Raw genomic sequence first — 26,111 nt, forward strand, 5'->3', positions numbered from 1 at the left:
CCAGTAAAATTTTAACTAATGGCTCTTAATACTCTCTGAAGTGCAAATTGAACTACTATTGGCGATCGGCTTTTATATTCTAAATCAATGTAGGCATTACTTTAATATATTGCTAAACTTTTCATAATATAATATTTTCTCAGGAGTGTTTTCAAAATTATGTATGTTCAATAATTAGAATGTTATATTCTAAAATATTGTGAATTATTCGTTGAATAAAAAAAAATAGTTGATTAAAAATTATCAGCAAGTTACAATTTGTCGCAATTAAGTATGACGCCTTTAATATAGTGGTATATGAGCATGGGCGCAAAACCCGAGAGATGCAGGTTCAATTTCTGCGAGGTGTCTATTTTTTCTATTGGTTATATTATATTTTCTCAAAATTATACGATGCTTTAATCTTTATGTAGATCTAATTCGACTGATAATGATGACGGCAACGCTATAGTGGAGTTTTTGTTTAATACCTACTCATATTTTTTTTCGCTCGTTTTATTCATTTACCTATCGATATTATTACGTCTCCAGTACTGACAGAAAAATATTTCATGCAGATTTATGCGTTACGTGAATTTTCCGCAAAAAGCTCTTAGCAGGTTTTTGCATTTTTTTCGTTCATTTTAGATTACTTCCGTTTTTAAATTACATTTAAATTGACAGCTTATCCGATAATTCAAATTGACACAATGCCAATTTTCCTGTAAATTATCGAAGAAATTCATATTTATTAGTGGTTGCGCTTTTTGGAGTGGACTGTAATTTGAAGATGCCGGTGGATTACGGATATAGGGGGGGGGGGCTTAAACAGGATACCAGACACTGACATTTTATCTTGAGAGGGCTGGGATGCGATGGAGCTGGTTCACGCACTCACGCACTGGTAAACGGACGGTTCGGAATGTCACTCTCACGGTTACACTTGGGTTTTAGGATAAATTATGAAAACAAGTTTAGGATGGATGATAAATGCAACGTTCACTCAAACCATATCAGATTTGGCGCAACGAAGGTTGAACACATGTGTTTTGAATGAGTCACTGTGGTTAACGCAGCTTCGGTCGTATCGTATCACATCACGTAATCACGGTCGACTCATGACCCGTGTTTGCTGGTCGCATGGTCGTCGCTGTGTGATTGGTTTGTCGAATAGACCAAATGTTAAATGTTCAGGAGACGAAAAACAAATTTCATTATCCTATACATGGAGATATTTAAATTGTTGATTTTACAAAGCAGTTTAAAGAAAACGATGGTTCTGGTCGTGGACGTGGTCTTGTGACAATATTTGGGGATTTGGGGATACAATGACAACATCGCGCCTCGCTAACGCTTTTGTTACTATCGTGATAGTTTAAAATACACACTATTGATGCAAGTAAATCCATGCACGTATACATTTGCTATTATAACTACTATCATTAGGCTATATTGTCTGTTGTAATACTAGAATTAAAAAAAAACAAATAGCTGATATAATATGTTCTGTAGCGAAGAAAAAAATACTTTAAAAACGGTACACTAATCTAAATGAAAATGTTTTACATTTACAGCATAGGATTGTTTAAATGGGACATCACGTCAGAGCGCCGAAGATTTATTTATGCTGCAGCGATTTTATTATCTTAAATTTTCCAGTAAAGCGCTTTTAACAAATTACTAACAACGCAGTACATTATTCAGAGTGGTGCTACTTAAGTACCCGCTTAAGTCAATGGAAACTTCAATGAAATAATGAGCAAGTTGTTTATATCGGGGAATTTTGTGTTTGAACATGTACCGTTTATAAAAAAATATTTTTTGTTTCGGTTAATTATAATATGTTCAAACAAGCGCGTTAACATAATCTTACTCCCTACTTCATTTCGTCACTGTTCTGGCAGAAGACACTAATTCTAAAAAATGACATATTGAGTTAGTTATACCAAAATGTTCCATATTTCAAACTTTACCGTCTGGAAACCTTCTTAATAAATAAACAGTCTTTATTTTAAAGTCATCCTTTTTACGATTACTTAATAAACTCACATTTCAAACATTTTAACAACTTCAAAGTCAAATTACTCAAAACTAGTATTCTCCAGTTAGTGTGTTCTGCCAGAACAGAGACAATTTATTGTTTGTCAATTTATCGCTATGGCCGTATGTTGTAGCTTAGACACTGGGAAATGCCAATAGAAATGGCGTATTTCAAAAAAATACTACCTTATTCTTAGGTCAATAATTTATTATAAAGCAATCATTATTCGTAGGATGTTTATCACATTTGAATGGTGAAAGACATAGCTTATAATCAGTATCATCAGAATTATCTTCAAATGTGTTAATCGTGCCCATTTTTAAATAATAAAATGCCTAATTCTTGTCAAATTTGGTATCAAAAAGATTATAAAATATATTTTTTATCGTAAATATGTCACTTTATAATGTTCACATTAATTTTACTAGTGGTTTTGTAAATGCGTTCAAAAATTAATAAATCTAAAAAATCTTAACACCACTTCACATAGACGTACTGAAATATGACTATATATTAAAACATTAGAGCGAGAGGTTTAAAAGAATACTATTTTATGTAATAAAAATACTTTATGCAGTCATCAAATATTTAAAATAATTACTATAAAGGATAATAAAGCTTCAAAGTTATATAAATATATTATCTACAACGTTTAAGGAATGTCCAGGGTTATGCTCTGAAAATTCCATAAAAGCTCCATTTTGACCTACGCTGAGCATGTGGGCCGTTAAGAAGGACTAGAATATTTCTTTATATTATTGCCTTATTTTGATTGAGGTCACGAAAAAATAGGCGCGTCTTGCAATGCGTAGCAATACCGTGTCCCGAAACGTGTAAGTATGCAGTTCGCCGTATCACACTTCACCGTGAAATGTTGTATCGGAACAACTGATAAAAATCCAAACCGATAAGAATAATATCTTAAATTTGCACTTTCAAAAATAAAGCACGGTGAAAAAACATATTTATTATCGTAACAATCAATCTTTTCTCTGAAGTCTTGCCAATAGTCAATTTTCTTGGGGTGTTTTTTTCTCGAAATACAACCCCGTTCGGAGGCTTTGCGGTATGTTTATATCTCACTATTGACAATTCGAAGCCTTTCGTTTAGCTTTAGATATCCATATTATTTGTGTTTCTTTTGGCCGACCTTTCTCTTTGAAGATTTATCGACGCATATAATATGATATATTTAGAAAAACAGACACCAGCATTCAGGGCCGTTACCAATGGTATAACCGCCTACCTGTGTGCGTTTTTTTCTGGGCCCTTTAAGGGGGATGCTCATACCAGCAGAGGCACCTAGCGGAAAAATACGAAGCTTGCAATTTGAGACATTTTTTTTGATAATTTACAATTTCAACTATGTTAATTAATAAATATGTAGGTTCTTATCTGAAAACATTAAAAAGAAAAATATTACAACGTTTTTCTTAGCTCGTATTCTTATTTGTCCGGTACAAACCTTGCAATCGATTTTTGACTAATTTCCCGACTAGCTAGACATTTGAAACTTTTAGAATACATCAGAACATCATGCAAATGCATGATTTTAATACTTTTAGCCATTTTTAAGCAGAATTAAATTAATTTTTAGTTAATTCTGTTTTGTATGAAAAGTTATTTCGGAAGACATCCGTAACCCAATCCACTATTATTGGTTGGTGGTCCTAGCAACCAATAGGCACCTAGCGGAAAAATACGAAGCTTGTAATTTGAGAATTTTTTTTGATAATTTACAATTTCAACTGTGTTAATTAATAAATTTGTAGGCACTTATCTGAAAACATTAATTTTACTTTTAATTAAACTTTTCATACAAAACAGAATTAACTAAAAATGTATTCTATTCTGCTTAAATATGGCTAAAAGTATTAAAATAATGCATTGGCATGGTGTTCTGATATATTCTAGAAGTTTCAAATGTCTAGCTAGTCGGTAAGTTAGTTAAAAATCGATTGCAAGATTTGTACTGGACACACAAGCACCGGACAAATAAGAATACGAGCTAATAAAAACGTTGTAAAATACGGAGTTAACGTAGAGTTAAATTCTAATCTTTCTACATGGCGCTTGCGGCGTCCAGTCAATGGGCAGTGACATATATGGGTCTCTTTTCGAAGTCACGCTGCTACATGATTCATTGTTGTATTTACAATAATGTTATTATGATATTAAATTACTGTGTTTATTTATTGTATTCTACACCCACGGTAGCCGCACGGCTTAAGCGTTGGACTATCACGCTGTGTGTCCCAGGTTCGAATCCTGGGTCTGGCAAGTACACATATTGTTTTTCAATTTGCGTGTTAGTCAGGGTATGGAACTAATAGGTTGAGCAAGTGGCTGACATCCATTTCTCGTAAAAAACAAAATCTGTTAATATAAACCTCTACTCAGTGGAGGCCCATATGATCCTATCAGGATCTGACATGGTCGGGAAAAAAATCTTGGAGAGAAGATTGATACTTATGAGTCAATCACTCATTAATATTGACGACATTAGGGGCTACTTGTGCAAAAATATATTAAATGCATTCCCGTTATTCGACCGCCCGTATTGGCTGGATATATTGCATAAAATTATGATGCGCCCCTGCCTGTTCTGTTATTTTGTAAATCGTAAAAGAAATTTGCTTGTCTTGCGACCAACTCGAGCGAAATGTTCAAATTGTGCAAATGGGATCCACTGTTATCTTCATATCTACCTATTTCTATGCTGTCGTAGAGAACAATCGGCTTCATACAATTTATTATAAAACGACGTACTATTCTTATTTTCTATGATAATCAACGCGAAGAAAACCAACTTTTTGTGTAATAGCACCTGCCCTGATCCAGATTTCCCTCTGATCAGCGGCAGACAAAACATCGAGAGCGTCAACAGCTTCAAGTACCTGGGGGTATACATCACGGGAGATGACATATTGCAGAAAGGGCTCGCTATCCGAATGGGAGTGGCTGGAGCAACATTCAACTCTAATGTCTGGGACGATTGTACTCGGTCAAAAACCAAATGCCGCCTATTCGACGCTTTCATTCTGACGGTGCTGCTTTACGGTAGCGAATCATGGCACCTTACGAAGGCTCAGAGCAACCGTATACTGAGCTTCAAGAATGGATGTTTGCGACGGATACTGATGACTTTATGAGCAACGAGAACGCACCAAGCAGCCTCTCATCACGCTGAGAGTGAAGAGGCGACGTTGAACCTGGCTCGACCGTGTACTGCAGATGCCAGAAGAAAACCTCAACCTGGCTTGCCTGATCTTCAAACCAACCGGATTCTATATATAGAGTGTATACGGTGGAGCTACGGGATGCTGGTTTGACCTGGAACGAAGCAAGAAGACTGGCGAGCGACAGGGATTCTTGCAGGCGACGCGTGGTGTCCATTTGCTCCAACTAAGGGGCGGATAATATATGGCCGAGGAAGAAGAAGATTGGGTACTGTTCAGTTATCAGAAATACAGCGGAAAACACATTTTGAAAATACCCGATATACTGGATTATTTGTTAGTTTATGTTAGTTTAGGTTAGGTTAGGTTTGGTTAGGTTAACCTAACAAATAATCTAGTTTATCGGCTATTTTCAAAATGTGTTTTCCGCTATATTCCTGATATCCAAACAGTACCGAAGGTTCTTATTTTCTGGCACTAATGTCTGGGGTGAACCTTGACTGCCTCAAACAAATTATACTTACCATTCTACATGTTTCTTTACTTTCTTTTTGTAGTCGATCGCTCGTACACTCGTAATAATTAAATTTACTGTTGTAAGATAACAAAACACGATATTATGTCCGTTTTTCTAAATTGTGCAGGAGAGTAATTTTAAGGTTCAAAAAATATTCAAACAATGATATTTCTATTAACCTATAAGACCTAGACATACCATATTTTGAAATCTTTTAGATCTCATTGAGATGAGTCTGAATTTATCCATATCTATATATCTTTCAAAGTAATTAGATAATTAAAAAAAACTCTATGGCGTTTAATCGAATAATAATACATTTAATATAGATTGTTTTTAAAAATAAAAAGAAATTTGATCTAATGATTCTTGATTATGTATAAATGTTTTGAAAAATACGTAATTTAAACTCATCGTTCTATTTTATGTTGTCAGTGGGTTTTTGAAGTTTCATTGAATTAGTGCGTCGTTGTCATTAGTGTATTCTTCTTATTTATTCCTGAGAAGTGTGGTTTTTTTCTCAGATCTCCACAGCCTAGCTCTTTCCAAAAGTCACCCTTCGCCACTGGCTACAACTATTTCAAAAGTATATTATATTAATATATTATCATCATCATCATCAGCCTGAATCTATCCACTGCTGGATGAAGGCCTCTCTAAGCAGATTGCACTTCTCTTGGTCCTGTGAGTTGGGTTGCCACGTACTTCCCAGAAATTTATCATTTCATCGATCCAGCGGCCTCTAGGTCTACCTTGTGGACGTTTTGTACCTCTTGGATACCACTGGATGACCAAATTTGTCCAACGATTGCACTTGTTTCGAGCTATGCGCCCAGCCCATTTCCATTTGAAGTTTTTAGCAAACTCTATTACATCGCTTACCCTGATCTATTCCCTCATCCATTCACTCCTCTTTTTATCTTTTCGCGTTATGCCCAGCATGCACCTCTCCATACCATGTTGTGCTACTCTAAGTTTCTGGATCTCTCTTTTACTTAGGGTCCATGTTTCACACGCTATGTAAACGCAAATGTGAACTTTGCCATTCTTGGTGGTGTTGGCTTGTGTGTCTCTAATAATTACCTTAGGATTCAACGGCATCCATTGTTTGTTCTCCCAATGTGCAGAACCAACCTGCCATTGGCCAATTGGGAGGGCAATAACCATGTTTAATGAAATCGCTTCGGATATTGATATATTCCACTTACGTGAGGGTGAATTTAGGTGGACGTTGTTTTATAGGTTTTTAAGATATGGTCTATCAATAGTTCACTCTGCGTGCTTCCATCTACTTTTATTATTGTTATTTTATTGTTATTTATTATTTTATTATTTATTGTATCATTCTAAACTCATTTCTCTGTATTTTTATATTTAAAATTGTTAACACTTATTATATGTCATGTCGTGAACGCTTTGGATTTATAATTTGTTCTGTTCATTATACGTAAAATAAAGAAATTTGATTTGAAATAGGTTTTTTTTATTTTTCGTGATTTTACCGAGGCTTTGACTGCGACTCGCTATCATATCGCCACTTCTCTTCTAGAAGGGGATCCGTCGATCAGGTCCTCACTCCTATTCTGTTAGATAACTTCACAATTTTGCCTAGCTCTTCCGTTTAACCCACCGCCAGAACACCCTTCAATTCGTCGACATTCTCATATATATCCGCAATTTGCAGCTGTACTCTGTGAAGTTCATCTTTAGGGCATTGTAGTACTATAATTATGTACAATGTCCTCTAAAACATGACATTCATCGCAGAGTTGCGATTCGCTTCTTCCCATGAGGACATCAAATCTTTTGCCCATTGTGTGCCCTGTTCTTAGCCTCAATATTAACTTAAGCTCATTCCTCGTCAAAGGAGACTCTATAAACTAGGGCACCTCTCGTGGTGACGGTAGAATAGACTTACTCCAATTCCCTTTTTCTAATGATGCCCCCTATGGTGAAAATCTATCCACATACTTTGGCCCATTTTTTTGGTTAAAATTGTCATTTCTTTCACAGGTAATATTATAATTATAAATAGGTATTACCTGCTTACCATTTGTAAATGTGAATTGAAAATTCAATGTAAGACAAATCCCTGCCGGGTAAAATAAGGTCGGGGCTTAATTTTTAAAACCTTTTAAAAGCATTTATTTCCAAATAATAATTTAACAAGCACCAAACCAAAGTGCTTCCAGTAGTCTATACAGACAGCTTATAAGCATTTACAAGAATAGAAGATTTTGTGAAATTTTCCAAAAAGAAATAGGGCAGAATGCCAAGGAAACTTAAATTTCCCCAGGGCGAGTATTGTACGAGGTATAAAATATAAGCGGAATACAGGTTCATTATGCTTATAAAAAATCCGGTAAATTAAAAATTAATACTATAGGCTGGTTTATTTATAAAATAGAAATACTTCCGGTTTTAGTATTTATTCAAAGTTTACAGAGACAACATAATCAGTAGAGGTAGGCTGTTAAGATTCGCCATAAATAGTGCACATTAAACGTTGTTAGTCATACGTATTTGTTTTTATTGAACTAAGACTACAATTTACAGATGGTGTTGGTTAGTTTTTAAAAATCAATGGAACCCTGCCTAAACCAAACCACAATAGTTATGGTATACTTTGAGCGATACAACAAAATTGCGCACACTTTTTCATTCATACTTTATGTTGAGAGGGCTGGCGCGCGCTGGAGCCGGTTCGGTATTCACGCACTCACGCACTCATGCACTGGTAAACGGACGGTTAGGAATGTCACTCTCACGGTTTCACTTGGATTTTGAGATAAGTGATAATGACAAGCTTAGGATGGATGATGGTCGCGACGTTTGCTCAAACCGTATCAAATTTAGAGCATAGAAGGTCGAACATATGTGTTTTGAGTCTCTCTGTTGTAAACGTGACTTCATTTGTATCGTGTCAGATGGAGCGCGAAAGCTTTAACAATCCTACGTGGGTCGGCCGTCTTGAAGTAACTCGAGCTAACTAAATGTTATTTGCAATCACGGTCATCTCATGACCCGTAACTGCTAGTCGCCCTGGTCTTACGACATTAATAAATAAGGATTCGAGGGTAAGTGGGAAGAAAGGATGAATGCGACCAACATCTATAATGGTAATCGGTATTTTTATCTACTTAGATTTTCAAGAAGCCTTTGTCTTTAGCCATCATAATAGTGGAAATTACCAAACAGCGTTATTAATATCTAAATTATCACTTCCGCACTGACACTTAGAATCATTTTTTATACCGTAAAACCCCCTAACTTCGAAAGTGTTCCTAACTTCACCTAAATCAATAAAACAATAGAAACTAATGTTTTTACTATCGCACCACTTTAAGCCACTAAGGCGATTTTAAAGATAATATTTGTCCTGTCACCACAAAATTTTCAAACCGCCATTATTTTCGCTGTGTTTGTGTTAGTACCATTTTTTCGAGTCCAGTTTGAAGAGATTTTTTCGGAATACCTCTGAACTTTTGCTGATTTCTACGAATCTTGTAGAGGTAGGTTCTTCATATTTTTAATATAATATAGTGATATAGTCTGCTTGCCAAATGTAATGTGCGATTTCCGATATATATAATAAAACCTCAATTATTTGAGTATGCAATGTCAGGCTATATTTTGTGAACTACTTGTTCCTACGCTTCCCCTGGCTTTAGGGCTATCACAAAAAAATACTTTTTTTGAAATAGATGTGTTTTTTTTTATTTTTATGGTTTTTAGACTAAAAACTATTCATCACTTTGATTCACCAGTTAATAATTTTTCTCATATTTCCTTTATTACCTAAACAAGCTAGAAAAACATAAATTTATTAATGACAAAAAATCTTTTCTCTGTTTTTACGTAATGTATTCTGAAATTTTCCAATTCGATCACCAAATTAAAGTTTATTAGAAAATTTCGCAAACGGGAGCCGAAAGCGGTATTTTTGATTGGGGATTTATAGGTTTTAGCAAAATTGTGTTTTTAATTTATTCCGAACGTAATCCCTTAGTTTTTTTCCTACAATTTCTTAAGAAGGTTTTATTAGATTAGCGAAGTATTATACTGTACGCAAAGATTTAATGAAAATCGTTTGGCTTAAAGGAAAAATAAATGGGAAAATCTTTATACATGGCCAATGAAAACTGTTTTACATTTTTCTGTCTCTAACGAACGTTTACATACTTTATGTTAATATCAAATATATTTTTGAATCTCACGTATCAGTAATTTAAATGTCGGATTACGAAATGATGAATTATGAAATAGAAGGTTCTATTTTGTCCTCTTAATATTATATTAAAAATAACTTTAACTCCATAATACGTGATTGAAAAATAAATGGCTTTAAACTAATGAATTTGGACTTTTGATAGGCTATAGGCATTTCGCGTTGGAAATTTTAAAGGCAGTTCGATTTTCGAATCAAGCGATTGCACTTGTTGTTGTATTGGCAACAATTTAATTATTGTCTTCTTCTATTGGCAGCCCTAAAAACAAAATGGCGGCTTGCAGTAGTATGCTTTATTAACACAACTTACGTACGCATTTCTGTGATTATTTTTTTCTACTTTCACCCAGCGTTGGGGCATAGGGCAAGCACATGTCCGTGTCACTTCCCTCGATCCATCGCCAACTCTTGCGCCTCCCGCCATTCCAAACCTGCAGCGCGTAGATCGCTTTTGTAGCACCGTTGCAGGGTGAGGGAGGTCCGCCCACGACTATGGAACCCTTGAGGCTGTGACACAAGGGTACGAAGTGTCGCACTGTTTGGCATATTACTTTTTACTGCCTACATAACATTGTCGAGGGAGTATCTATCCATACGTGTTTTTGGAGGTGGATGAAGATAGAGGAGATATAAGGTCGTTGTTGCTTGGTTGTTGAGATGAGAGTTTATTGGTTGATACAAGAGTACACTGAATACAATAATAATAATGATGATAACGTGAGATTATAATCGTGGATAATGATGTACTGGTGAGATCGATATGATTAATTCTATTAATGAACTGAGAAACTTAATTCGAGTGGAATAATGGATATACTATGTCGAGTAAAGAACTCGTGACAATAGTAGTAGATACGCCTCGTGACGGACTCTATGAGTTGAGTGAGGATTCATACATTGTCCTTCTTATTTTTAAGTACGTTATAAAAACTAAATAATGGAGTGATCCGCGACGTCGGTTATTAATGAAGGAATACTTCGCACCGTGAGTGTAAAACCAAGGCATCTGCAAATTTTTCAATTTAGAGATTAAATGCAAAACAACTGCAAAAGTCGTGAACTTGATAATGTAAAAGTAAAGTAACTGAAAGAACATGCAATATAATGTAGATAGAAACCAAATATTATGGTTTTTTTTAGAAACTCTATTTGTTCTAACAAAACGAAGACTTCAAACCCTAATATATCCAAAATATATCTTTTGCAGATGCCTTGGTTTTACACTCACGGTGCGAATTGAAACCTACAATAATTTAATATACTAAAACCGATAGCCAACGTTATAACGCAATTCAATAAGCATTTCATGTAACAACTACTAGTTTAAATCGACGTGATTTAGTAAGATTCTTGTAGCTTTATTGGAAAAGCATACTGGCGCGTATCCATCATAGTATACACTATACAGGTTCAAGTTCCGTCGGGTGTCGTAGGATTTGTTTCTACAAAATGATTTTTTTCTAGTGTGCATATGCGTGAAATGTTTTCAAATTATGTATGTTCATTATATAGAATGTTACATTTTCAAATCATGTGTCTTATTCGTTGAATAAAAAAGAAATAGTTTATTTCATACCTATCTATTAGATTTTTTCTAATATTTGTAGGTACCAAGAGTGTTTCACCCATTGATTTACCTTTACATTTCGTAAAAATAATCGGTGTGTGTACTTATGTACGCGCGTTAGAAGTCATACTTCTTTGGCGTAACAAAACAAAAACAAAAACTTGTGATAACCTAGATTCTTCGACTAGCTCTTAATTATCTTGGTAAATTAAACACTCAAGATAAAGGGCCGCTTATTGGAGCGCCGTTGGTTTATTTCTATACACTTTAACTTATATTACTAAATTATATAATTATTTCTCGTTGTTTTTATTTTATTTTTGCCAACAATAATAAATTCGTTGCCTCGGCAACGGAACAATTCTACTATAAAATTGCATTTGTATACAGCTGACTGATTTGCAGCTAACTTCATACTGTCGCGCACTTTCGTAACGGTGTGCGCTTGCAGCTCTCAATTTCAGTCTCTACTGGAGTTGGGTTTTGGGAATTTCCCGACGGGAATTCTAGAGAAATTTTCGAGATTATCCATCCCGAATCTCGAGAATATAAATTTTTAACATTTCGGGAAATCCCAAATCTCGAGAATCTTTTCTCGGGGTTCGGGATTACTTTATTATCAAATATTCATTGAAAAAACGATATTCTATTTGAAAAAAGTGTACAGAAAACACAAAACGTTCAAAGACTGATCGTAGCATTTAACACAATTAAGCCAACGTCGCTTTTGCAACATCTGGGAATTTTGTGTCTCAAAAGCGTACGCGATTATCAGACGCGGCGATTGGCAGTATGTGTTTTTTGAAATGTTTTGAATTGTTTTTGTTTTCCTACTTCTATTTTGTCTGTCTTCTTACATGAATTCAAAAAAATCTTATTTTTTTTTTGAATTTGTCTGTTTTTACATTGATTTTAGAATGTTTACAGGTTTTTTTTTAAATTTCCCGATATCTCGAGAATTCTTTTCTGGAAATACCGAATCTCTAGAATTCAAAATTTCATCATTTCGGGAAATCCCGAATCTCGAGATTGAGATTTTCTCTGGAAATACCCAACTATAGTCTCTACCAAACACCCCAAAAAAAGTATAACTTCAATAATCAGGGCTATGACTACTATGAACACTATGAACACTATGGGGCTGACTTTCGCATTTTTATATTTATATTCTGTTATGTGGCTGTAAAAAAGACTTTTCATTTAAAACACTTATAGTATATAAGTCTGAATAAAAACACTGGTTGACAAATTATTGGTATTTATCGTAATTATTTACCTGGGTCCATCAGGCAGTTTTTTCAGTGCTAATATTTTATATTACACTAATTTCCTACTAATAATTATTTCCATCTGGGTTTCAGGATTAAAGTTGCATTAGTAATAATTAATGACATTGTGATTTTTTTCCAGATATGGGCTGGTGGCCAGTTCTGGCAAACAAGATCGAGGTCGGTCTCCAGGAGATGGGAGTAGCTCCTCGGCATCTTTATTGGGAGAACGATGTCCAACCGAAACAGGCTTTGAGGGGTTTACAGAACGCTCATGCGAAAGGTAAGGTTATAAACAGTACTATTTTATTAATACTTACCAGAAGCTTCTGTTACCGCCCAGAAAAATAAAATAATTTGGTTGCAAAGAGAGTATTATGTTGATTAATACATATATATTCCTTTTTGTATATACGATAAAAGAATGTTAAGTCTTAAATATTGTAAATTATTTGTTGAAGTAAAAAAAATACTTTATTAATATATTTGCAAGTGCAAGTACGTTATAACAAAAATTTGGAGTGATCCTGACGCCGCTTAATAGTTAAGGTAATTCAGTACTTTGATTTAAAATACAGAAACCGATTGCCAATAAGTAAAGCATTTTAAAACTATTAGTTAAATTAGTCTCAATTAGATAAGACAGGCATTAATTATAGTATAGTGCAGGATCCCATAGGATGATTCTGGATTAACCATAATACTAAAACTAGTGTCATATGCATAGATATAGTAAAGAAACCAAGCTGGGTGATTCTATACAAAAATGCTACTATATAAAATAATTTAAGCCAAGGAGGATCCTAAGAATCGATAATTTTGAACACATTGCACTACCCTTTATTTTTATTTTTTCAAACGGGACGAACCGTTCTACGACCATGCCGATGGCATGGTACAATTATTGCATTTTCAATCAATCTCTGATTCGGTCTTGGTTTTATTGAAGAACTTTTGGTGGTTTGTAAGAAAAAAAATTAAAACCTCAATAAAAAAAAAATTACCACTAATATCGCCTGGCAACATCGACATTATATATCTTTGTGACCCCTAGAATCTATTCTAATTGTCAGAATGCGTTCCGCATATTATGTATACGAAAAGTCTATGGGATCCTAGTATAGTGGTTAAAACCTGCTGGGTGTCGTATTTTTTCAAAAAAATATTTTTAGTTTTAGTTTAGTTTAGAGCAAGCCAAGCACAATTTTTTTCTAAACTAGATGGTCCTATTCAAAATCATAACAAATAATGATAGATACCTAATTTTGATAGAAAATAATTCTATTATAATATGACATGAGGTACAAGTAATCATTTACGACTATATACCGTAAACCGATTTGATGATAAATTACACTTTAGCTAGCAACATAAAATACGAGTAAATCAATCGATAATTATTGATTTAAGTTTTGTACTCTATATTTAAATGGGATACTACAAATTATAAAATTCAAATTTCATCAGTTAGGTACCATCGGTCGGCAGTATTAATTATTACAACGTTTTTATTACCTCGTATTCTAATTTGTCCGGTATAAATCTTACAATCGATTTTTAACTAACTTCCCGACTAGCTAGATATTTAAAATTTTTAGAATATAATATCGGAACACGATGCCAATGCATTTTTTTAATACTTTTAGCTAGTAATACTTTTAATACTTTAGAAAGTTCTTTTTATCTTGTAATTATTTAAATTGTTTTGGCGGCAATGACCGGGCGGTTTTGTTGGGACCCCCACTAGGGTCAATTCTGTATACAAGGTGGTTAACTAAATTGCAAAACACTGCATGCATAATTAATACTACTGAATATATATTTTTTAAATATTATGTCAGTTTGACATTTGTTTAACATAAACAAATACTGAAATTAACAGAACACGATGCCAATGCATTCTTTTATTACTGTTAGCCATCTTTAAGTAGAATTGAATTAATTTTCAGTTAATTCTGTTTTGTATGAAAAGTTATTTCGGAAGAAATAATTGATTAATTAAATAAGTTTTGGTTGCTAGGAGTCTGGGGTCCTAGCAACTAAATTATTAATATATACGTGCGTTACTATGGAAATCAATATGAAATGTCAAAATGACATTTCAGTATTCTATATTTATTCAGTATTTCAAGTATAAATTTTTTTGATCGTTTAAGCTAGTCAAGTCAAGTTTATATGATTCAACAGAAAATAAAAAAACGTTGTATATTAAAAGTTCTTTTTATCTTGTAAATATTTTATACTTAAATCACTCAATTATCGTACAATAAATAGAAAAAACGTTGGTTTAAAATCAAAGTAATTAAAAATGTAATTAGCAGAAAATGTCATTTATGATAAAATGACGTCAAAGCTACATTGAAGCAATCCTGACATTATAACATAAGTCAAGTTAACAGTGCTATTTCATTGGATTAAATTAGGTAGGTACAAAGACCATAGCCATTTTTAAAATACCGCAGACAGCGATGTTATTATAAAGTATCTGATACAATGCTAGGTGCGTTCGTCGGTGCTAGTGCGTTTGAATCTCAATTTGTCTAAGATAGTTTCTAGGATTTTTGTAATAACCTTCCCTTTACGATGCTTATAAATTTAGTCCGTTCCGGTGATAACACATTGGGTTACCGTACGAGAATGACAATATTACAGTAGGTAAAAGGGAAATGCTTATTTTGGCAACATAAACAAATCTAATGAGGTTTCATCATACTTATTTGATTTATCTATCATCATCATTATCAGCCTGAATCTATCCACTGCTGGACGAAGGCCTCTTCAAGCTGCTTCCACTTTTCTCGATCCTGTGCAATGCGTTGCCACGTACTTCCGCAGAACTTTATCATTTCATCGATCCAGCGGCCTCTAGGTCTACCTTGCGGACGTTTTGTACTTCTTGGATACCACTGGATGACTAGATTTGTCCAACGATTGTCTCTTCTTCGAGCTATGTGTCCAGCCCAGCTCCATTTAAGGCTTTTAATAAACTCTATTACATCGCAAACCCTTGTCTGCTTCCTTATCCACTCATTCCTTTTTTTGTCCTTTCGCGTTATGCCCAGCATGCACCTCTTCATATCACGTTGTGCTACTCTAAGTTTCTGGATCTCTCTTTTACTTAGGGTCCATGTTTCTTACGCATATGTGATCACGGCAAGCACAGACTGGTTGAACACTTTGCGCTTTAGGCACAGTGGAAGGTCACTTTTGAAGACATTATAAAGGCGGCCAAAAGCACTCCGGCCTAGCTTTACTCTGCGAGCAATTTCATCAAATATACATCCATCTATAGACACTTGTTGTCCCAAATAGATGTAGCTTTTCACCTGTTCGAGCTGAGTGCCATTGATGAGGATCTCTTTTTGGCCCTCAAAGCAGTTGAACATGACTTTCGTCTTTGTTACATTTCTTTTCAAACCTACTTTGTTGCTTACTTCAGCGAGTTCCTGCATTCCGCTTTGGAGGTCATCTGAGTCTTGTGAGAAAATTACTATGTCATCGGCAAAGCGCAGATGACTCAGGTATTCTCCATTTATGGGGATCCCTTTGTCATTCTAGTCAAATTGCCTGAATAAGTCTTCAAGGGTAGCTGTAAATAGTTTAGGTGAGATTGTATCACCTTGTCGGACTCCTTTGCTGATAGAAAATCTGCGCGATGGTTTATGGAGATTGACAGATACTGTTGCGCTACTGTATATATTATTGAAAAAATATTTATATATTTATCTATAAAATAATCAAAATGGCACTAAAACTTTATTATAATCACACGAATGTTTCTATACATTTTTACAGCGCATTATATTATGTCATAATAATAATATATTGATCTAACGTCTTATTTTCATATTTCTTTCTCACAATTGAGTATATCTCTCTTTGTCGCATTTACTTTTAGATGTAGGTATCTATGTTGTTCGTAGTGGAATGCGACGCTCTGTATGCAATATATATTTATAATTTATGACAGATAAATTAAATTTGACGGATATCAATCAATTGTAATATGTACTTATTGAATTGTGCAATCGATTTTGAAAATAATAACATTTTAATTAGGATGTCATCATCATCATCAACCGGGGTCAATCCACTGCTGGATGAAGGCCTCCCCAAGCTTCTTCCAACTCTCTCGGTCCTGTGTCGTTCGCTGCCACGTATTTCCGCCGAACTTTACCAGTTCGTCAATCCAGCGGCTTTTTGGGCGACCCTGTGGCCGTTTCGTGCCCCTTGGGTACCACTGGATGACGGCATTTCTCCAGCGGCCGTCCTTTCGGCGAGCAATGTGCCCCACCCATCTCCATTTCAGCTGTTTGGCAACGTCTATTACATCGCGTACTCCTGTCTGCTTCATAACCCATTCGTTTCCCCTACGGTCTTTTCGCGTGATGCCCAATATACACCTCTCCATGCCTCGCTTTGCGGCTCTTAGCCTTTGGACATCTCTCGTGTTGAGGGTCCACGTCTCGCAGCCATACGTGAGCACGGGTAGCACACATTGGTCGAAAACCCTATTAGGATGTAATATTGATGATTCTAGGAATAGCCAAAAAATGATGAAATGACGATTAAGTGCATATTAACTGAAATATATTTACAGTTTATTAGGATGGGTGACCTAAGGTTTACACCATTGCAGTAACAGGAGTGTTAAACATGATTACGAGGGGTTTTCCAAATTATATCTAATATATTTTCAGTGAAAAATACTGCATTCTTAATTCTTGGGTAAAATTGTAAAATGTCGAGTGTAGGAAAGTATTTTTTGGTTCTCCGTCTCAAATGACAAAGGCTAATAAAGCTAATGAAAAATGAATCTTTCTGCTCGTTTGCGAGTATCTGATAAATATTATTAAAGAAAATTTGCGAACTGTTCTTGCGAACGAACCAATTATGCAGTAGCTACTCCCTCTAATACTCATAATAAGAATTTATTAATATCGGCATATGGTGAGGTAATATTTTGCTTTTATGAGGCACAGTTATTTACTAATAATATTATTAATAATATACTTCGTAAGCATACCCCTAAAAGAAATCTAAGGGTGGATATAGAGAAGAACAAATATTTCACAATAATAAATCGTACATAACACCCTGTAATAATTTAATCTTAATCTATGCTCTGAAAAAAAATGTTTAACCTGATCCGTGCCACGGACGAATTAACTCGCCAAAGCATGTATGTCGCGTCAGGCCACGGACGAATATATTCGCGGGTTCTTGTAAACGTCATAACTTCTGAATAAACATTCTGTGTATATTTTATAAACAATATTTATCATTTTAGTGTGAAAATATTCACGATAAACTCGATAAACATGTTGTGTTGCAAAGTTTTCACAAATATGTGTCATTCCGTTCTTATTTTATATTTTTTTTAGGATTTATTTTATTTCGAAAATAGCTGGCCTACAAGTATCTACCTAGTAAAAATTGGCTGGCAGTGATAAGGTTAAACGAATCGACAGAATTTTATTTAAAGGAACGAATATTTTTCCAATTTGCGATCATGGATTTACAACAGATCTGCGAAAATCTTCTAAAAATGCGAATAAATATGTAGATTTGAGGCAAGTACGTGTTAAATGACAGTAGTCACTGGATTTTTAAATGAAAGCTGTTTTACGTGCGATACATAAAATGTTGCCGGCAAAGTGAATGCCATTGATATGTTTAACGAAAAAGCGTCATGAAAAAATAATTAGCAGCGATCTAAATTAAACCTGAGACCTTTCAAGTAGCAGGCATGTACGCTGCCAATTACGCTATTTCGGCTATTGTTTGATTAATAATAATGTATAATATATTTAGATCCTCTCCCGTCGTACAAAAATTCAGATGTACAAAACGCTGATCCGACTAATACTAGCCTCCGGATTGAAGTGTTGGACTCTCACCAAGGCAAATGAGTGTACGCTCAACATATTCAAGAGGAGGGTGCTAGGACCCACACTACAGGAGATGAATGGCGTATTTGGCATAATCTGAAGCTCTACAAACTCTTTCAAGAATAACGTATCTCCGCATTCGTTTAAGTTGATTGGTTTCGACGGGCGGGCCATGTAGCAAAAATGGACAGTTCTCAGTCGCCTTGGGGAATCCTGGATACCAGACCGGATGGTCAGAGGTCGATTAGCAGGCCTAGACTCCGATGATTGGATGGTGTCACTTAGAAGACACTGGTGCAGGATAGGGAGATATGGTTTTAGGATCCCCATCTCCACCCGTCATGTGTGCACAGCCGTGGATATGCAGGGCCGCCTTCCGTGATGCTTAAAACGTGTCTGTAAGAAAAGATTTAACGTACTCACTCTGCTATCCAGATACGGAGCCACATAGGACTGAAGTAATAATCATGCATCGTGGTGCTTAATAATTAAAGAATTATTTAGAGAGGGAGAAAAAGGGCTGTACTGGTTCAGCTAGTCTCGGTGGCATTAATTTTCATCTGAATGTGAATATTAGAATGCGATGATGATTTTACGGAGGAATCGGGGTTAACCCATCTCCATACGATGCTGCAAATTTTTTAAATGCTTCAAAGTAGGCCTTGGTTGATATCAAGCCTGCGTGGTCAATTGGGCTCGTTTGTGGACGGACCCTAGCAAACAGCTCCGCTCGCTCAGAATTCATAAGCGGGCAATCCCAGACAGCGTGTTCAACGTCTTGGTGGATAGTGGGAGACGGATGGAGCTCTGGGTTGTTAGGCCAGTTATGATGATTTAATGATTTTTAGGTATATGTTAGCCGCAAAGTACACATAGCTATTATTCGTGGGGTCACTGCCAAAAGTTGGTAAGTCTCGAAATCATCTTATGGAATGATTGCAATTTGAAATTTGACATGTCCTCTAAAATCAGTCATACCTAATGCTAATTTCTTTGTACTTTATGTACATTTTTTATATATCAGATGACCTATTGTAGTGCAAGTGGTTCTCTTTTCAAAAAATCCGCCAAAAGTATCAAAAACGGTAGATTTCATAGAGATTTTTGAGTTTAAAGTTGGTATGTTATGTGGGTGCTACACGGATCTTCAGACAGAGTGTACCTTTAAGTTAGCATCTTAAGTGTGTTTTAATACCCTACCATCCAGCATGACTTGGCAGGAAACCATTAATTTAAAACTAAAATATATCTGGCAACATAATATTGTTAAAATTACAATACAAGCGATTTATGCGAGTCAATCAAAATTCAACAGAAAGCTAATTTAGCAAAATAATATAATAATTTAATGAATCAATAATATCGCAAATTAAGAAATAATGCTATGTAAAAATTCACAAAAGTTGTTTGTATGAAAATCAATCTTGCCCAATTATTGAAACTGCATAATTATTGTTCAACTTAAAATCAATTGTCTATCTTTTACGAAAGAATCATGCATTGCACATAAACTTAATAAGCAGGATTTCATAAGTTGATAGCAACGTTTCCTTTGTCTCAATTCACTATAAAAACCAAGGGGGTGGATGATTAAAATAACACAAGTACTAACGCCGTTCTAACCTACAGTCGCATTCGCGATCTCACGATTGGTAACTTTTCTCGCAACACCTCTACATAATTATTAATTGTAAAATTCATTACTATCATTGTACGACTCTGTATTAACGATTGTATCTTTTTGATGGTTAAAGGAAATAAACTGGGACTACTTTATCACGCACAAATCCACTCATTGGAACCTACCTACCCCATTTCACTCCATCCCTTACCTCAGTTATATGAAAAATGGTCACTTTTCACGCGTCATTTTGTGAGTCTCCTGTAAAATTTTGTAAATGGCGTTCGGCCTACTTTAATATCAAGCTACTCATATATAGACACATGATTCGTTATTAACTCTAAATACCTCAATTATTGACTTACCAGCATAATATTTTCTCTGAAATATTTTGAAATTATGTACCTGTGTTCAATAAAAGAATGTTACAATATTAAATTTACTTGTTGAGTAAAAAATTAAATTCGTTTAACCCTTGTCTATTTTAATTGATCAGAATAATTACCCAAGAGAGTTCTTAATCTTTTATTTTCAAATCCACCCACACGAAACCTTGAATCGAATAGACACAGAATAGACATAGAGATCTCCACAGTTTGTCTACGCGAAGCGTACCTACTTACTAAAATGCTTAACCCGTAAATGATGTAAGTAATTATTTGCTCTCCCAGACGAATTAGTCTGGCTCTGGTCCATTCTGCCGTGAGTCTGCTTTTCTGTGCGTGATTAGGAAGACATAGTTGCAAGGATTTTTATCCTACTGCTGACACCCTAAATTGTTAATTTTATTTATTTATATTTTAATTAAGAAAATAAAACATTGTTGTCAAAACAAATATAAATTCAATAATAACGCAATTTGATAAGCATTTCATCATATGACCAACTAGTTTAAATTGTCATATTTAGATAGGAGGCTTGTAGCATAATTGGTTAATGCATATATTGGCGCAACACCAATGGTTATACGGGTTCAAATCCCGTCGACTTTCGTTTTTTTTTTAAATTATGATTTTTTTTCTAGTGGGTTTATATCTGAGGTGTTTTCAAGTCATGTATATTCAATATATGGAATGTTACATTCTCAAAAATGTGTGAATTATTCGTTGAATAAAAGAAATGGTTTATCATGAATTGGATATATTATTGAATAGAGGATTGCCCTATTGCTTAAAAACGTGCCAATAATTGTGGGTAGGGAATCTACATTACTTGTTCACATATGTGTTGTTGTTTGTAATTGTTTGTCATACACGATTTTTTTCGACATATTATGTTTCTGACGTTTTTTTAAATTCTGTATTTTCAAATAAAAATTCTATACATTACTATATTTTTAAATCTTGTGTATGTCCAGTCTTCAATAAATAATAACTATATTTTTAATAAACATTGTTTTTATTCAACGAATAATTCACAAGTTTTAAGAATGTAGCATTCTAATTATTGAACATACATAATTTTGAAAACACTTCTTTGAAAATATATTATAACCGATAGAAAAAATCTAATCGAATCAGCATCTTTCGGGTATCGCGCCCACGCACATTGACCACGATGCTAAAGGAATCATACTTACTTAATTACGACAATTTTTCACTAAGACTCACTGAAGGGCTTTCTAAATTGAGCTACATTGGCGATCGACTATTGTATTGTAAATCAAAGTAGGTATTACTTTAATTACTAACCGACGTCACGGATCACTCCAAGTTTTTTTGTTGTAACTTACTTGAACTTTCTGATAATTTTTGATTAACTATTTTTTTTATTCAACAAATAGTTCACAAGATTTACTTTTAAGATGTCTTACTTCTTTCAAAAAGATTTTTTATATTGGTTATAATATATTACTTGAAATAAATTATGTAGGGTAAAATATATTTTCACAATGGACTAAATAGATTCTAATGGTGGCAGACCAGGCACCTTTATATTTCCTTACGTTTGTGGTTGCACAATTCCTAAATCCTAGTGTAAGTCTTTGAAAATTAGGGAATTTCCCGAGGGAATCGTTTCAGTGTACAGGTGTTACGCAGGTACTTACACAATCACTTAACTACCCGCTGGAGGAAGAATTTAATTTATCACACATTTATCTCTGAGATTTTTTTATTAATAGTTATCTACCTGCAGTGATAAAAGATATTCAAACGCAAATAACGTGGATAATAATATAGTGTACGTACAAGTATTAATTGATTTCTTTTATTTCCCGTGGTTGAATTTTGAATTTTCAAATATGGATTCATTGAAACATCTTCTTTTTTCCATTTCCATTTCCATAAATATAATTATATTATTTTAAATGACTCAACAGGAAACGGAATGTTCAACTTTGCTTTAACATACAATTTATTGACCATCAAATTTTTTTTTTTACTAAAACCAAGTAAAAGTGTTTTTTAGGCCCAATAAAACTTGAAATATTCACAACAAAATTAACGTTTATTTATTTATTATGGCATTATTCATTTAGCCATCGTGACTGTACTTGACGAAGCGCATTCTGGACCTCTAATTTGGGCAACTTTTCCGAGTACTGTAGTTGCTCTAAGGTGTAAATGTTGCTGGCTTATCACCATACGCCAGTGACTTCACGTAGCTTCACAAGAAATAATTCAGAGGTGTTAAGAGCATACTTCAGTGAAACTGCAAATAATTTTCAACTATAGGTGCGACGAAGTTTTGGACTCGCTGGCAATCGAAGAGCGAAAGTCGAGCTGTGAACACGTCAATTTGTGATGGCGACGGGGGTATTAATTCTTACATCGTGTAAAGATGACTAAAAAACGTTACCCATTTACTTGAAAAAGAAAACATGTCAATGAATACATTATTATTGTTACTAATAGAACAATAAAAAGAACATTAAATGGATGCATGTTGGATTTTTATGACAAATTATATTTCGTTCGGCACGCGTCATTTGCACAATATGTGCGTTGCATAGTCACAATCGTTTTAGACCGAACCTCAGCCTTAAGTCGCGCGACCTTGTCAATTTCTACAAATTAACTTATCGGCAATTTTTATGTCATTAAGACGATACCATTTAGCACGTTGCACCATCCTGTTGAAAACACGGTCCGGTAATGATCTCCATTAACTGTAACTTGAGCTCTGACTTGATTTTTAAAAAAATAAGGTCTGATAATGCGAATTCCTATTTTTAAATCGAGGTAATAATTATTATAACCTACTAAAGCTGATTCTTAAACAGTTTGTTGGAAGTACTACCACTATTTTGTTTATTTTATTATATTGTAATTCTAACAACATAATATAGGTAATTTGTGTATTTGAATAACTCTTCGAGAATGTATTAAATATATATGTTTTTTTTTGTTCCAGTAATCATCCTCTGCGCATCTCTACGATCATCAACAGGCGAAACCATTTTGCAAACAATAGACACTCTTGGTCTATCTAAAACAATCATACTAGCTATAGACGTATCCACGTTTATTCCTTACGCTCCAAGAATATTACCAACTGAAGTCGATCCATTCAAAGCCCTCCACATCAATGATAAAGTCGGCTATCAGAATGATGATGGATTAATTGACCAAGAAGATGGAGAAAGTGACAAGAATATTGATGAAGATAGCGATGATAGTAAAGAGTCAGAAGAAGATGAAAAAAGAGATATAGAAGAAGATTTGGGAATTGTTACAGTTAGTTTAGGAAAAGATGGTGTTGTTAAAATTATTGATTTAAATGCAAATAAAAAAAGAAAACTACAAAATGATAGTTCTTTGGCAGTATCAAAAGAAGTAAAAAGAAATACGTTTTTATCTAGTCGTGAGAATAAAAATAATCTTTCTCGTGTAATTTTCGCAAACGGTGGTGAAAGTTTTGAAGAGAAAGCTTCTAAAGGGAATGGTAGTATAAGCGATAGTCGTAAAAATGAATTACATGCAAACATGGGAGCCATTAAAAAAAATACCGCTCCAAAATTTATTTTTAACAATATTTCTACTGAAGATAAACAAAATGGACACATATCCAAAAATTTAAAAGGCAGTGTTAAAAACTATAGTGAAGAAACAATCAGATTTAATCCGATTAATATTGAAAATTTAACAAGTGACATTAGAAAGAATTTTAGAATAAATAATAGAAGTTTTTTTCGTTCTCGATCAAACGAAACGGATGATCAAAAAAGTAATATTAATATTGAAGAAAACGACGTTTTAAGAAATGAATTTAATAATTTCAGTGATAGCAGTGTAAAACTATTTAGTGTCCTTAAAAGTGAGAATTTAAATTTAATTAATGATAATAAAAGCAATATTTTAAAGCACGACTTTAATGAAAGATATTCTAGTCGCCAAAGAATTTTAGATACCTTGTCAAGGAAAAAGAGAAGTTGGTCCGACAACCGATACGAAATGTTTCAGAATTTGAGTTCAGAGTTGAAAAAATCATTTATAATTTTAACAAGCATGGATTCTAAAAATGTCGTATCTGATATATTCGGGGAAAAATCTTCGAAAAACGTATTATTCGAGCATGTTATGGAAGGTTTAAAAACGGTAGCAGCTGCTAGCCAAGTGAACAAAACGTCGAAAGTTTTTAAATTTTTGTTTCTGGACTGGAAAGAAGAAACTGTGAAGAGTGTAGAAGAAAAATCTGAGCTTAGTTCACATTGGAGACCGTTAATTGTTCTCCAGTCTTCTAAAAATAATTCTGTAAATGTTGGACTCAATTCGGGAACCACTTTCCAACAAGGAGATGTTCTGTTGAGTATCTTGAAGCTACAGCCTAATTTTGATGAATGGTTCTCGGAGAAGGGTCTCGGCTATGAGGAAGATTCTTGCGATGGAGACTTCTGCATCAGGGCGCAAATCAAAATGAATTCTACACATATCATTATTATCGTAGTGGCTGCGATGCTGTTTTGTGTCCTTTGCATTGGATTGGCCTTAATTATCAGGTAAGTTTACTATTTATTTAATTACTTTTTTGTAATATTCCCTCTCCCTTGACTCTGAAAATGTACAACGATGAAATTTTTCAATTTTTAAGTTTCATCATCTCGAAAAATATATCGACGACACCTAATTTTTTTTACATTCCCTACACGGACCAAAGTGCTTATCGTCACCTATTTTAGTTAAGGGCTCGGTTAAGACTAAGTGTAGTACGAGAGCGGATGGTTAATAGAAAACATTGGTTGATCATTATACGCTCTGGGCACAATAAAAGGTCATGAAAAGGTCTTTAAACATAACATGTAATAAGCCCTGTGCCAGATTGATACTTCATCTATGAGCAATCTTATAAATAATATATTAAACTATGGATACTTTGTAGTCCGACATCATAGAGGTATTTCGACATATACTACTACTACTACTTTCACCCTGTCACGCACCAGCGTTGGGGCATAGAAGGGCAAGCTCAAGCTCGCGCCATTTCCCTCCGTCCAATGCCAACTCACACGCGCCTCCAGCAATTTGACAAGCATTTCATGATGGACCTACAAGTTTAAATTGTCGAAGGTATCGTAATTAAGTAGGAGGCCTGTAGCTTAATTGGTTAAAACATATTGGCGCAATACCAGTGGATGTACGGGTTGAAACCCCGTCAGGCGTTTATTTTTTTTTAAATATATTTTTTGGTACAGTTCGGTTATGAAGAATACAGCGGCAAACACATTTTGAAAATACGCGATATACTGGATTATTTGTTAGTTTGGGTTATTTTAGGATGGGTTAGGTTAGGTTAGGTTTGGTTAACCTAACAAAAAATCCAGTATATCGGGTATTTTCAAAATGTGTTTTCCGCTGTATTCCTCATAACCGAACTGTACCT

The 26,111-nt window shown here is 34.4% G+C and overlaps 2 protein-coding genes across 2 annotated transcripts in view; both read left to right on the forward strand.

Moving 5' to 3' along the window:
- The window catches only part of LOC147069255 (uncharacterized), a 100,375-nt gene extending 75,848 nt beyond the window's left edge, over nucleotides 1-24,527 (forward strand). Inside the window, exons 3-5 of the mRNA XM_085951643.1 lie at nucleotides 12,922-13,062; nucleotides 23,646-24,380; nucleotides 24,514-24,527. Coding sequence (XP_085807769.1) covers nucleotides 12,922-13,062; nucleotides 23,646-24,380; nucleotides 24,514-24,527 — 890 coding nt within the window. The remainder of the gene's footprint in view (nucleotides 1-12,921; nucleotides 13,063-23,645; nucleotides 24,381-24,513) is intronic.
- A 145-nt stretch (nucleotides 24,528-24,672) lies between these two features.
- The window catches only part of LOC147069256 (retinal guanylyl cyclase 2), a 141,271-nt gene continuing 139,832 nt past the window's right edge, over nucleotides 24,673-26,111 (forward strand). Inside the window, exon 1 of the mRNA XM_085951644.1 lies at nucleotides 24,673-25,230. Within this exon, the coding sequence (XP_085807770.1) occupies nucleotides 24,686-25,230 (545 nt within the window). The 5' untranslated portion in view covers nucleotides 24,673-24,685. The remainder of the gene's footprint in view (nucleotides 25,231-26,111) is intronic.

The sequence above is a fragment of the Rhyacophila brunnea genome, unplaced genomic scaffold (genome assembly GCF_057557595.1).
Source record: "Rhyacophila brunnea isolate RB1 unplaced genomic scaffold, BYU_Rbru_1.0 scaffold_24, whole genome shotgun sequence".
NCBI classification, from domain to species: Eukaryota; Metazoa; Arthropoda; class Insecta; order Trichoptera; family Rhyacophilidae; genus Rhyacophila; species Rhyacophila brunnea.